The 14394-nt window shown below is 51.0% G+C and overlaps 1 protein-coding gene across 2 annotated transcripts; it reads left to right on the forward strand.

The window, feature by feature from the left end:
• Nucleotides 1-1477: 1477 nt before the first annotated feature.
• Nucleotides 1478-14098, forward strand: GRPEL1 (GrpE like 1, mitochondrial). 2 transcript variants are annotated; one of them, XM_032633552.1, is made up of 4 exons: nucleotides 1478-1564; nucleotides 3921-4083; nucleotides 5426-5507; nucleotides 12441-14098. In XM_032633552.1, the coding sequence occupies exons 1-4, from the start codon at nucleotides 1503-1505 to the stop codon at nucleotides 12785-12787; spliced, it is 654 nt and encodes a 217-aa protein (XP_032489443.1). In that variant the 5' UTR covers nucleotides 1478-1502; the 3' UTR covers nucleotides 12788-14098. The 2 variants fall into 2 exon arrangements, with proteins under 2 accessions (XP_032489443.1, XP_032489444.1); XM_032633553.1 differs by lacking the exon at nucleotides 1478-1564 and adding an exon at nucleotides 1928-2193 and having other exon boundaries at nucleotides 12441-14052.
• The last annotated feature ends 296 nt before the right edge of the window (nucleotides 14099-14394 follow it).

Consider the following 14394-nt stretch of genomic DNA (forward strand, 5'->3'; position numbering starts at 1 on the left):
TAGAGCCCACGAGCCACAACTACTGAAGCCGGCGTGCCTCAACTACTGAAGCCCGCGCGCCTAGAGCCGGTGCTCAGCAACAAAAGAAGCCACCCCAATGAGAAGCCTGCGTATCGCAACGAAGAGTATTCCCCGCTCGCCGCAACTAGAGAAAACCCGCGCGCAGCAATGAAGACCCAAGGCAGCCAAAAATTAATTAGTTAATTTACAGAAAAACCAAAAAAAACCCAAATATGACATGCAGGCCGCACCACACTTGGGACACCACGGGCTCCAGCCCAGGACACCTCCTCTTCCAGCACCTCGGCTCCTTCGTGGCACGTGATACGGTAGCACTGACCTTTGATAGATTAACGAAAACATTTGTATTTATGAGCTTTGGCTGTGTCCCCTGAGCCTTCCTCGGCGCTGTTCTTGTTATGCTTTGTGTTTTACTCTGATAAAACTGAAGGTGAAAGAAGAGGGAAAAGAGAAAACAACACACACCCAATTCCCCTCACCCAGCACCAACGCCGCCGTGCTGTGTCACATCTGCTTCCTGGGTTTTGGTTTTCGCGTTAATAAAACTGACAGGTAGCGACGGAGTCCCCTCCGGCCACCAGCCCTAGCCCCTTCCCCCTCCTCCGCGGCCGCCGCCGCCGCCGCGGAGCCGCAGGCAGGACGGGTGGTGCTTCCCTAACACTGTTGGGTTTTTTTTTTGCGGTACGCGGGCCTCTCACTGTTGGGGCCTCTCCCCTTGCGGAGCACAAGCTCCGGACGCGCAGGCTCAGCGGCCATGGCTCACGGGCCCAGCCGCTCCGCGGCGTGTGGGATCCTCCCGGACCGGGGCACGAACCCGCGCCCCCTGCATCGGCAGGCGGACTCTCAACCACTGCGCCACCAGAGAAGCCCCCCTAACACTGTTTTAACCGACTTTTTTTAAAGTCCTGCGGTTGCCCGTGGACGTGCTTTTGTCCTTGGCCTATTTGCATTTAGCCCACACTGAGCGCCCCGTGCCCGGCACGGTTCCAGGAGCTCACGCTGCAAGGGAGAACAGGACAAATGCCAGCCCCGTCGCATCGCCGACTCCCAGAGGAAAGGGCGGCCGGAGACATGCAACATACAACCAGGCGGGAAAACCGACTACCGACTCTCTGCTCTCCGAAGTCCGCACTTCCGGCGTCCCACCCCCATGCTCCCTCCCTATTGGTTCTTCCTTTGACCACGCCCCTCCGCGGAGAGTCTCCTCCCACGGTTTCCTTCACCTTTCACCTCCTCACCTTCTCGGGCTCTGGAAGGCCTCAGACCCCGCCCACCGGGGGAGGGGAGAGTGCTCCTCCAAGGCCGGCAATTAGTGGTGAGTATGATCTGTCTATCAGAGGAGAAGCGGTGGTGGATTGGCTGAGGGGAAGTAGTTGGGAGGGGGAAGGAAGCACAGAGTCTGCGCGAGTGTCCTAGTGGCCGAGGGGAGGGGCCAGCCGCCTCCGCGCATGCCCCGTGCGCATGCAGACCCCGCGGCAGTGATGGCGGCTCGGTGCGTGAGGCTGGCGCGGCACAGCCTTCCGGCTTTGGCGTTGTCTCTCAGGTAAGGGGCGCCGGCTGCCCGGGCTGAGGAAGGGCGCGGTGTGCGTGCCGCCCCCGTCCGCTCCGACCCGAGTCCTGCCCGGCTCCGGCCCGGGCGCTGTGGGCGGCGGTTCCCCCACGCGGGGCGCGGACACCGCCGGGTTGCCCTGCGGCCTCGCTGCCCGTGCTGCCCGCGCGGCAGACCCGGGGAGGGTGGGACGGCGCCCCGCGCGAGCCCGAGGCCGCGCCGAGCCTCCCGCGAGCCCAGGCCGGCGCGAGGCGGCCGCGTGTGCGGGTCCCCGGGGCGCGGCGCGGCGGCGCGCTGGCTCCTTCCGCTCGGCCCGAGTCCTCGTCCACCTCCGCATGCCTCGGAGCCTGAGGTCAGAAGGGCAGCGGCGCCTGCCCCACCGTGGGGACAGCGGCTTATTTATACAAGGGCGGTGACTCGGCGGCGGGGATCACGAGGCAGTGCCCTCACCTTGGCCTTTCTAATTTCGTGTTTTTTTCTAAAACCGGTCTTTTCTGCTTTTTCAAAGTCTAGCCTCATAAGTTAGTTTAGCGAGTGCTTAGCACCTTCTGCGTTGGAGGAGCTTCCCAGAACCAGGTTATCTGGTAGAAGACAGATCGGGTAGAAGCTGCGCAGAGCAGGAGGTGGGCTTTCCCCGCAGGAGCTGCTTGAGGGATGGGGAGACCGGGCCGGGCAGCGTGGACTACGGTAGTGCGCGGGATGCAGCTGCGATTCCAGCCCGATACACGGTGTAGAACTGTGTGGGAACAAGCCCACCTGGAAAGCCCGAGTGAAAAGGCCTCTTTGCTCAAGTAATTTGTGATTTTTGTATCTGGAATTAATTGGCAGGACAGCGTGAATTTCTGCTCTGAGAACTGGGTTTGTGGCAAGAGGCTCAAGTTGGGGAGTTTAGAGAGCTGAATTGTATGCGTAGCTTTCGGGGTAACTGAGCCTCCGGAGCCTCCGTCTCCCTCCCTGCAAAGCAAAGCAAGACTCGCGGGAGCCTCTGGCGCTCCAGGAGGGGGTCGGCAGAGCGGAGGTGAACTGCAGAATGGTGGTGACTGTCGCACCCAGAGGTCAGGACATCTAGGAAGAAAGGCAGGCTTCACAGCAGCACACGCAGTTTTTAGATTGTCAGTTTTTTTCATCATGAAAGTAAAAAGGTTATTGCGTTTCACCCCCGGGGTAACAGACTAGGGTAGTGAATCCTCTTATCGCTCTCTGCTGGCCTCAGACACATGTACCTACACAGGATTTCTGGTTTGAGTTTATAAAAGCGGGGTCGTGTTTTGTGCATTTCTCTAAGTTGCATTTCTTGCACACTCAGTACACCCATGGTGTAGCCAAAAGATGGCAGTTTAACATTCTGTCTGGTAGCTGCTCAGTATTCCAGATCATGGAAGCAGCAGCTTGTTCAGCCGTCTCCTGACAGCGATCTGTCTCCAGTTGCTGTAAACATCCTTGTACATATGTTCTGTGTACTCCTAGCTTTCCTGTTCATTGAGGCAGTTTGTTTTAATCTGGGAAGAAATCGCATGTGGTTTATTTTCAGGTTGGACTGTGGCATAATTAAGAGCTCCACTGGACCTGGTGCAGAGATGTGTATCATTCCTTAATGGCTTTGTGGCGTTGAGTTTATCACTTAACCTTTTTCATGTGGGGATCAGATTGGGTAATACTTTAAGTCCCTTGCAGCTTTAGTTTTAGAGCTCTTGGTATTCCCCCTGTACATACCATCCCCATGCTTTCCAACCTCCAGTCCTTCCCTCTTCCTGAAGTGCATCTGTCTCATCCATTCCTGACTCTGTATGTGAACTCTTACTTATCCTTCAAAGCCTCGCTGCACAAACCCTTTCATTGCCTTCCATTTACCCAAAGCTAGAAATATTCTACTCTGAGCCTCCCAAAGTGCATGGTTCCTCTTTTATCACTTTCAAACCCCACATTACGGTTCTTTGTGTGTAGATATCTTTTTTGCATGCCCGAAGTACCGTGTGGGCAAGATCTCTGCCCCTCCAGCTTTGTAATCAACATCAGCACTGGGCCTCACCTCCAGTAGTAGCTACTGCATTGCTGTGTGGTGGGCCTGGGTGACCATATCTCAGAAGGAGATGTTTAAAGTGGGAAGAAGAGGAGATTAGTACCATAGCCTTGGTACACTGACATGTTAGTTTAGGCATGTGTTGCAGAAGACTTTATATCAACAAATAGCTTCTATACGTCATATGCCTTTATTGGATCTAAAATAAATCCTTTCTCCCCCATGGGTCAGTAGCACATATTTTAAATTCTGATTTCTTAAGTCATACATCTGACTTTAAGAAGCAAAAAACACATGATCTTAATTTCTAGCGTGTGGACTTGTCTTTAGGCCCTCTCCTCGGCTGCTGTGCACAGCTACAAAACAGAAGAACAATGGCCAGAACTTGGAAGAGGACATGGGTCAGAATGAACAGAAGACAGATCTGCCCTCTGCAGAGAAGACACTGACGGAAGAGAAGGTCAAGCTGGAAGAGCAGCTAAAGGAGACCAAGGTAAGGTTGCGGGCTCTTGGGGGAGCGTGGTCGTTCGAACTCCAGGTGAGTCTTTTCCGAGGACGTCTGGCCAGCCTCCGTGACAACAGAGACGGAGCCCAGACAAATCCCATCGTTGTCCAAGGACTACGGCTGGGTCCTATAACAAGTTACTACCGGAGAAGGGATAGAACCCAAAGCCTGTGTGGCTCTGGTTGTCGTCAGGGTCATCTCTGTGTGCTACCCTGATCATACTGAATTGAGGCTTAAAATGGTCTGTACAGGTGAGGACTATTCAGTAGGGCCCTTTAAGCTGGTCTTAGGGAAGGACAAGGGTGGGGGGCAGGGGTACGGCCATGCGGTGCTCTCCTAGGGAGGTAGGAGTTCTGTGAACTGATGAGTAATATGGATTATGACCCCATGTGGAAAAGCATGAGGGGCACAAATCGAGCTCTGTACGCATTTAAGAATGGTAATATCAAAGACTGTGTGCTGGGGCTGTTCTAACCCCTTTATTTATATTAATTCTCACAACAACCCTGTGAGTCAACCGTTAATATCCCTGTTTACAGATGAGGAAACTGAGGTCCAGGATGGTTTGGTAAACTTCCCAAGGTCACTTGGCCACTGAGTGGCAGGGCGAGGGCCTGAGCCTGGGAGCCCTTGCTCTTAACCACGGCTCTGGAATCGCCTGAAGGCTGAACACGGGAACCTGGTGCACACGAAAAATAGAAATTCCGGGAGATGGACGAGATTACAGGAAAAGTTGGTGCAAAATGAGGAAGATACCAGAATTTAGATGACTAGTACACAGTAAATGTTTCGACTGAATCATATCTGGGCAATGTTAACAATACCAGAGGCTCATTGATGGGGTTTTTCCTCTTCTGTGGCGTAGAGGCCAAAGCTGTCCACTCAGGTTCGTTGTTCTCCTAGACGTCTCTTCAGGGTGTGGGAACTGAGCGGGTCAGCCCCTAACTGGGCTTCTAGGATTCCCTTAAGTTGGAGATTCTGCTGAAGAATGAATGAATGGTCTCCCTGGAGGAGAGCCATCGGAACCACGAGAAATGAGAAGCCTCTCCTTGTCCTTCCCCAGCTGCACACTGAGTGAGAATGCCCTGGGGGTCTATGTGAATACGCGACACCGGGCCGTCTATTCCCCACTTGCTGGAAACAGTGACCCGGGTTAATGTGTTTGTGTTTATTAAGCAGAGCTGTCTGTAACCCAAAATTTCAAACGTGATGATAGCTGTTGTTTGTGTTTTGACTTGGAGTTTGTTACATCAGATATGCTTTCCTATGAATTTGTTCCGTATTTAATTCACGTAAATCAGTCTTTCTTTCTCCCTTTCTTTTTTTTAAGGAAAAGTATAAGCGAGCTTTAGCAGATACTGAGAACTTGCGGCAGAGGAGCCAAAAATTGGTGGAGGAGGCGAAACTATATGGTAACTTTCAACGTTACATGACATTGACCGAGGGAAACACGGGGCAAGGGAGGGGGGTATCAGAGTGCCAGGCAAAGGGGCCAGCCCCGTGAGGGAGGTGGGGCTGCTTGCACTCACTCCAGGGTTTGAGATGGGTCAGCCGTTGTCTAGAAGGAGCAGAATTGCCCTTATGACTCGCACTCGGAGCGGTGAGCATGATCCCTTCAGTGAGGAGCGTGTGCTTTGCTCTTCCACACAGAGACCTTGGTGTGAGCCTGCAGGTAACTAGCAGGTCAGCTCCGTGAGCTTCGGCTCCTTAGCTGGAGCAGCCCTAACATCGGTCTCACTTAGGACCTCCTCAGATTCTGTTTGCATTGTCACCTTTGTATGTTTCTGTTATCGTCTTTCCCGTTTTTACGGTTGAGATCAGTGAGGTTGAAATGACTTGCCATTCAGCACAAACCTGGTAATGGCGCTGGCACTGAGGCCCGTCTCCCAACCCCAGATGTGTTGTGTTGATTACCCAAAAGGCTACCATTTGAGTACCTATGGGGACGGAGCTTTCAGTCCCCCTGTTGTAGATGCAGAACCTCAGGTTCACAGTAAGACCTTGGGTGCTCACAGTGGAAACTTGATAAGATCCGAGTTCAACACAGAGAACAAATCTCTCTTTTTTTTTTAAATTTTATTGAAGTATAGTTGATGTACAATGTTGTGTTAATTTCTGTTGTACAGCAAAGTGATTCAGTTATACGTGTATATATTCCCTTTTTTTTTTTTTTTGCGATACGCAGGCCCCTCATTGTTGTGGCCTCTCCTGTTGCGGAGCAGAGGCTCCGGACACGTAGGCTCAGCGGCCATGGCTCACGGGCCCAGCCGCTCCGCGGCATGTGGAATCTTCCCGGACTGGGTCACGAACCCGTGTCCCCTGCATCGGCAGGCGGACTCTCAACCACTGCGCCACCAGGGAAGCCCTATATTCCCTTTTTTATATTCTTTTTTTATATATATATAAATTTATTTATTTATTTTTGGCTGTGTTGGGTCCTCGTTTCTGTGTGAAGGCCTTCTCCAGTTGCGGCAAGCAGGGGCCACTCTTCACTGTGGTGTGCGGGCCCCTCACTGTCGCGGCCTCTCTTGTTGCGGAGCACAGGCTCCAGACGCGCAGGCTTAGTAGTTGCGGCTCACGGGCCCAGTCGCTCCGCGGCATGTGGGATCTTCCCAGACCAGGACTCAAACCCGTCCCCCACATTGGCAGGCAGACTCTTCAACCACTGCGCCACCAGGGAAGCCCTCCCTTTTTTATATTCTTTTTCATTATGGTTTATCACAGGATATTGAATGTAATTCCCTGTGCTCTATGGTAGGATCTTGTTGTTTATCCATTCCATATATAATAGTTTGCATCTGCTCATCCAAAACTCCCACTCCATCCCTTCCCCACCCCCCTGCCTTGTCCACCACAAGTCTGTTCTCTGTGTCTGGGATTCTGTTTCTGTTTCATAGATAGGTTTATTTTTGCCATACTTAGATTCCACATATAAGTGATATCATATGGTATTTGTCTTCCTCTTTCTGACTTACTTCACTTGGTATGATAATCTCCAGTTGCATCTGTGTTGCTGCAAATGGCATAATTTCGTTCTTTTTTTTATGGCTGAGTCATATTCCACTGAATATACATATATACCACATCATCTTTATCCATTCATCTGTCATTGAACATTTCCATGTTTCCATGTCTTGGCTATTGTAAGTAGTGCAGCTGTGAACATAGCAGTGCATGTATCTTTTTGAATTATGGTTTTGTCTGGATGTATGCCCAAGAGGGGGATTGCTGGGTCATATGGTAATTCTAGTTTTAGTTTTTTGAGGAACCTCCATACTGTTCTCCATAGTAGCTGTACCAATTTACATTCCCACCAACAGTGTAGGAGGGTTCCCTTTTCTCCACACCCTCTCCAGCATTGGTTATTTGTAGACTTTTTAATGGTGGCCGTTCTGACTGGTGTGAGGTGGTACCTCATTGTAGTTTTGATTTGCATTTCTCTAATAATTAGCAACGTTGAGCATCTTTTTGTGTGCTTATTGGCCATCTGTATGTCTTCTTTGGAGAAATGTCTATTTCGGTCTTCTGCCCATTTTTTTTTTTTTTTTTTTGCGGTATGCAGGCCTCTCACTGTTGTGGCCTCTCCCGTTACGGAGCACAGGCTCTGGACGCGCAGGCTCAGCGGCCATGGCTCACGGGCCTAGCCACTCCGCGGCATGTGGGATCTTCCCGGACCGGGGCACGAACCCGTGTCCCCTGCATCGGCAGGCGGACTCCCAACCACCGCGCCACCAGGGAAGCCCTTCTGCCCATTTTTTGATTGAGTTGTTTGGTTTTTTGTTATTGAGTTTTATGAGCTGTTTGTATATTTTGGAAATTAAGCCCTTGTAGGTTGCATCATTTGCAAGTATTTTCTCCCAGTCTGTATGTTGTCTTTTTGTTTTGTTTTTAGTTTCCTTTGCTGTGCTAAAGCTTGTAAGTTTGATAGGACCCATTTGTTTATTTTTGCTTTTATCTCTGTTGCCTTGGGAGACTGACATGAGAAAACATTGGTAGAATTTATGTCAGAAAATGTTGTGCCTTTGTTCTCTTGTAGGGGTTTTACAGTGTCTTGTCTTCTATTTAGGTCTTTATTTAAGCCATTTTGAGTTTATTTGTGTGTATGGTGAGAGGGTGTGTTCTAACTTCATTGATTGACCTGTGGCTGTCCAACTCTCCTAACACCACTTGCTAAACAGACTGTCTTTTCTCCATTGAATATCCTTGCCTCCTTTGTCAAAGATTAGTTGACCGTAGGTGTGTGGGTTTATTGCTGGGCTCTCTATTCTGTTCCATTGATCTATATGTTTGTCATTATGCCAGTACCATGCTGTTTTGATTACTGTAGCTTTGTAGTATTGTCTGAAATTTGTTCTTTTTCCTCAGGATTGCTTTGGCAGTTCTGAGTCTTATGGTTCCATATGAATTTTAGGATTACTTGTTCTAGTTCTGTGGAAAATGTCAGGGGTAATTTGATAGGGATCACGTTAAATCTGTAGATTGCTTTGGGTAGTATGGCCATTTTAACAATGTTAATTCTTCCAATCCAAGAGCACGGGGTATCTTTCCATTTCTTTGAATCATCTTCAGTTTCCTTTACTAATGGTTTATAGTTCCCAGCATGTAAGTCTTTCACCTCCTTGTCAGGTTTATTCCTAAGTATTATTTGATGGGATTTAAGAGGTATTTTTTTTACTTTCCTTTTCTGATATTTCATTGTTAGTGTAAAGAAATGTAACCAGTTTCTGTATGTTAATCTTGTATCCTGCTACCTTGCTGAATTCCTTTATCAGTTCTAGTAGTTTTTGTGTGGAGTCTTTAGGGTTTTCAAAATATAGTTATCATGTCATCTGCATATAATGACAGTTCTACCTCTTCCCTACCATTTTGGACACCTTCTATTTCTTTTTCTTGTGTGATTCCTGAGGCTAGGACCTCCAATACTATGTTGAATAGAAGTGGTGAGAGTGGGCATCCTTGTCTTGTTCCAGATTTTAGCAGGAAGGCTTTCAGCTTTTCACCATTGAGTATTATTACGTTGGCTGTGTGTTTGTCGTAAATAGCTTTAATTATGTTGAGGTGTTTTCTCTGTACCTACTTTCGTAAGAGTTTTTATCATGAATGTTGTTGGATTTTATCAGATGCTTTTTCTGCATCTACTGAGATGATCATGTGGTTTTTGTCTTCTCTTTTGTTGATGTGCTGTATCGCATTGATTGATTTGCATATGTTGAACCATTCTTATGACCCTGGGGTGAATCCAACTCGGTCGTGGTATATGATCCTTTTTTCCGTGTTGTTGGATTCGGTTTGCTGACATTTTGTTGAGAATTTTTGCATCTGTATTCATCACAGATACTGGCCTGTAATTTTCTTCTTTGGTGGTGTCTTTGTCTGGTTTTGGCGTCAGGGTGATGGTGGCTTCATAGTGTCCTTCCTCTTCAGTCTTTTGGAAGAGTTTGAGAAGAATTGCTATAGGTTCTTTGTGTGTTTGGTAGAAATCGTCTGTGAAGCCATCTGGTCCTGGACTTTTGTTTGTAGTGAGTTTTTTATTTTATTTTATTTATTTTTGGCTGCATTGGGTCTTTGTTGCTGCGCACGGGCTTTCTCTAGTTGTGGTGAGTGGGGGCTACTCTTTGTTGCGGTGCGCGGGCTTCTCATTGTGGTGGCTTCTCTTGTTGTGGAGCACGGGCTCTAGGCGTGTGGGCTCAGTAGTTGTGGCACGTGGGCTCAGTAGTTGTGGCGCATGGGCTTAGTTGCTCCTTGTCATGTGGGATCTTCCCAGACCAGGGCTCGAACCCATTGGCAGGCAGATTCTTAACTGCTGCGCCACCAGGGAAGGCCCAAGGCCTGTTTTTAGTGTGGATGCCTGCCATCTCTTTCCTCATCATGTCCTGGCCATTATCCCCTTGATAGGAGGTGTGACTGGTGATGTGGTGACCAGAGTCTGCACTGGATTTGAGCGGGGCCTCCTCTCTGCTCTGTGGTTGTCACAGCCCTGTTGGGGGCAGGTCCTGCTCCCTAGTTGTTGGAATAGAGGCCCCCAGATCCGTTTCTGAGCTGCCTCGTGGGGCAGGCAGGATTGGAGTGCTCCTGCTGGAAGGGGAGCCACTCAGTATCCCTCCACCAGAGCCATCTACCAGGGAGTGTGCTGTGGTGCCGTCTGTCACCTGTTGTGCGGGCTCACAAAGTGCGCTGTTGTCACACCGCCCTCGGCCCCGCCTGCACCGTCGGAACGCAGGCAGTTGGCCCTGGGGTCCCTCAGGTGCTGTGTGCACAAAACCACCAGCACAGATCCACTGAGGTCAGGTACCAGGACCGGAGTAGTCGTGTGCCTGGACCTGCCGTGGGAGCTGCCCAGACCCCGGCCCTGCTTCTGTGCGTGCCCACAGAGCCCACAGCTGCGAAGGCCGGACCTGTCCCAGCCGCGGGAGCACCCTTTCCACTCAGACGTCCCGCATGCGCTGCCGAGTTGACAGAGTCGGCGGCAGTGGCGTGGATCACACAGCCGCGGGGAGGGGGCTCTGTTTTCAGTCTCACCTCCGCGTGCGGGCAGCCCCCTGGCACTGGTGCTCCCAGAGCTCATAAAGGCGGCACCCAGCAAGAGGCTGCCATGGCGGGCCCCACCCTTTCCTCGCGGACCCCTTAACAGCGGCGCTTCACCTCTTCTGGGAACTCTTCGTTCCTGGATGCGGTCACCTCACCTCCTGTTGCTCCTCCTCTTCCGGGTCATGGCCTGCGCTGGCTGCGTGTCTGTCGCCCTCCACGTGTCTGGGTTCTTCAGGGCTCGGAGCAGGCCTCCCCTCTCCTCTCGCCGTCCCCCCTGCTGACTTGCCCTCCCACGGGTCTGAACGGCATCCACGCACAGGTTCTCTTTCCAGTTCAGACGTTTCTTCTGCGTTCTAGTCCTGTATGTCTTTACCCTGGACGTCTCAGGGGTGTTTTAAACTGGATTCTCCCCTCCGTCTGTGCTTCCTTTCTTCCTCATTTGAGTAAATTATGCTGTTGCCTGCCCTGGTGTCTAGGTCAGGCATGTGAACTGCCCTCTCCTCCCTCAGCTCACCCCTCCCACCCAATGAGTGGTGGTGCCTGGACTCTGCTGCCTGCGCTGTGGTCCAGACCAGCTTCAGCTCTTGCATCCCTGCTCCACACCCCAGGCACAGTGGCCACAGCAGACCTCTGCTCATTGCACTGCCCCATCTAGAACCTTCAGCTACTCTGGGTCTGCATCTTCCTGGTAGGCTGGCCGTCCTCAGTTCCTCCAACGCGTGGCTCCCTCCCGACTCTCCAGGCCTTAGTTCCCAGAACCCTCCTCTGCCTACCCTGCTGAACCACGTCCCTTAGGTTAATCTGTTCTCAGCACTCACGAGTGCGCCTTGTGTAAGCATCACTGTGACTGTACTTGCCACTTGTGTGACCATTTCCTGCGCGTCTCAGAGACCATACGGGAACTAGCACAGGGTTAGTCCTTAATGGACGCCCCCATCTTTATCGGATAGGTGGAATTTTAATTTCATTTTAAAGCAGTGGGGTGAAAACCCTGTGTGAAAGAGTAAAGCCTAAAACGAGCGCTGCCTCCTTCGAGGCGCACAGCCTTCAAGACCCGAGAAGACTTGAGTGGGCCGTGCTAGAGCCTACGGTCGCTGCGCTGCCAGGACCAGGGCGGGGCGGGCCGGGTGAGCTGAGCCGGTGTGCGCCTCTCATCCGCCCTGACCTCCTTCGTTCAGCAGCTGAAGCACTGTCTTGGAACCACAAACGTTTGTTTCTGTGCGAAGTTTTTTAACACGTTATTTCTTCTGTTAGATAAAGGTTAAGGCTTGGGGTGTGTCCCGGTGACTTTTACCCCACGGTGCCAAATAATTGCTAACGTGTATTGAGTCCTTAAGTGTTCTAGGTGCTCTGAGTGTGTGTGGTTTTGTCCTCATAACCTCACTGTGTTAGGTACTGTTATCCCTGTTTTATAACCAAAGAAGCTGAGACCCAGAGAGGTTAACCAGATCACACGGGCAGTTCCGTGACAGCCAGGGATGTGGCCCCAGGCCCCGTGCCCTTTAGCTGAGGCGGCCACCTGCGCCCCTTCCTGGCTCTACTGTCTGCAGGGGTTGCACGTCCTCTTAGCCTGGAGCAGGACTGATGGTGGTTCTGCAGGTTTTCAGCTGCTGGTCTTTATACCTCATTGGCTTTTGTCTAAACCCCAGAAAAGTTTGTCTGTTTTTTAATCCAGCCATTGAAATTCTAGGGCAAACTAGTGATTTGAGAAGGTGTCATTAAATAGCCCGTGTGTGACGTAAACGGGGCTTACAGTGTTGAGTTGCCCGTGCAGTTGGTACAGAATGCAAACGCTGTTCTTCTTTAACTTCGTGTAGGCATTCAGGGCTTCTGCAAGGACTTGCTGGAGGTGGCGGACATTCTGGAGAAGGCAACACAGTGCGTCCCGAAGGAGGAGATTAGAGACGATAACCCGCACCTGAAGAACCTCTACGAGGGGCTCGTGATGACTGAGGTCCAGATTCAGAAGGTGTTCAGGAAGCACGGCTTACTCCGGCTGAACCCCGTGGGGGCCAAGTTCGACCCCTACGAGCACGAGGCCTTGTTCCACACGCCAGTTGAGGGCAAGGAGCCGGGCACGGTGGCGCTCGTTAACAAAGTGGGGTACAAGCTGCACGGGCGCACCCTGAGACCCGCCCTGGTTGGGGTGGTGAAGGAGGCTTAGCGGCCCTCACGGGCTCCGGGGCTTCGTTACGATCACGCGCTGACTCAGGCCACTTCACCTTTTCTCAGCCGCGGGTGCGCGTGACCTTTTCCTAAACCTTGTTGCCAGGCTCTAGTGACCAGTGGCTGGACAGGAAGTAAGCCAGTTGCACAGTTGTGTTAATGACCTTTCGGGAGTTACTAGTTCCACGTGCTCACAGGACAGGCCGGCGGGATGCTACCGGACCCTAGGGTATCAGGAAAAACACCGTGTCTGCTCAAACTCTGGTGACGTCAGAGTATTTCAAATGAATAAAAGGTCTTCAGGAGTCCTGCTGTTTGCTAGATGGCTGCGCCGGCTGCACTGCGTCCTCTGCGTCTCACTGTAGCACGCGAGTTCCTGGAGTTCCTGGAGTTCCTCACTGTAGCACGCGAGTTCCAGCCACCACCCGTCACTCAGTGAAGGCAAGGCAAGAGTTTAAACATTTTTCTTGCTAAGAGAAATTGTACGACGCCCTTGGTGAAGAACGTGTTTGCGTTCGTTTATGATCAGTTACTGTCTCGCTGCTAAGAGCGCTCGTCTTCTGGCTTTGGGAGGTGTGAGACCAGCGGGCACACCCTAACGTCCTCACCTCCGTATTTTGCCAGTAACTGAATTTGACACACTCAGTTACTTTCGCCCTGTTTTGTTCATCTCTATAGAAAGGTTTAAATCTATATACCCAACTCGTTACTGATGACCAGAAGGTACTTTCCCCCTAGTAAGATGGACTTCCTTAGAAATCTGAGGGACTGTGTGCTTGGTATGTTTTAAATGTTAAATCTTATTTCAGAGGATTGAAGCCCTGTTGTTTATTTTCCTACGCTCTGCTAGCTGTGTGCTTTGGTGGAGGAGATCCTTACTAAGCAGAGAAGTGTGGCTTAGCTTTCCGGGTCTTTGCTCAAATCCTGCAGCTGTGTGCCTGACACACGCAAACGTGTTGGCTTCTGTCCCGGAAGGGGACCGGGGACACTTGGAAGCAGCAGCAAGGACACACGACCGGCAAGCGCTGGCCCTGTGACTCGCCGCCGGACCCTCCATTCCTCGCTCGAGGGGAAAAGTTGAATGACTGAGGTATTCTTATAAACGAGGGGAAAAAAAGTAATCTTCCACTAGCTTTGCTTCTAAGAGGTACTTCTAGGATTAAAGGTCAATACTGTTACTTCGATTTACTATGTAAGAAAGGTGGGTAGTCGATGTGAAAGGTGTAGGTGATATTCCCATAATTAAAATTCCAATTTATACCATTTCAAGAAATTTCCCCCCCTTTTTATAAATTTATTTATTTTTGGATGCGTTGTGTCTTCGTTGCTGCGCACGGGCTTTCTCTAGCTGTGGCGAGCGGGGGCTGCTCTTCATTGTGGTGCGCGGGCTTCTCATTGCGGTGGCTTCTCCTGTTGCGGAGCTCAGGCTCTAGGCGCACCGGCTTCAGTAGTTGTGGCGCATGGGCTCAGTAGTTGTGGCGCACGGGTTTAGGTGGTACACAGCACGTGGGATCTTCCTGGTCCCCTACATTGGCAGGCGGATTCTTAACCACTGCGCCACCAGGGAAGCCCGTCCCCCTTTTCTATTAAGCTGCTTTAAATAAC

Source organism: Phocoena sinus, chromosome 5, assembly GCF_008692025.1.
Source record: "Phocoena sinus isolate mPhoSin1 chromosome 5, mPhoSin1.pri, whole genome shotgun sequence".
Taxonomy (NCBI): Eukaryota; Metazoa; Chordata; class Mammalia; order Artiodactyla; family Phocoenidae; genus Phocoena; species Phocoena sinus.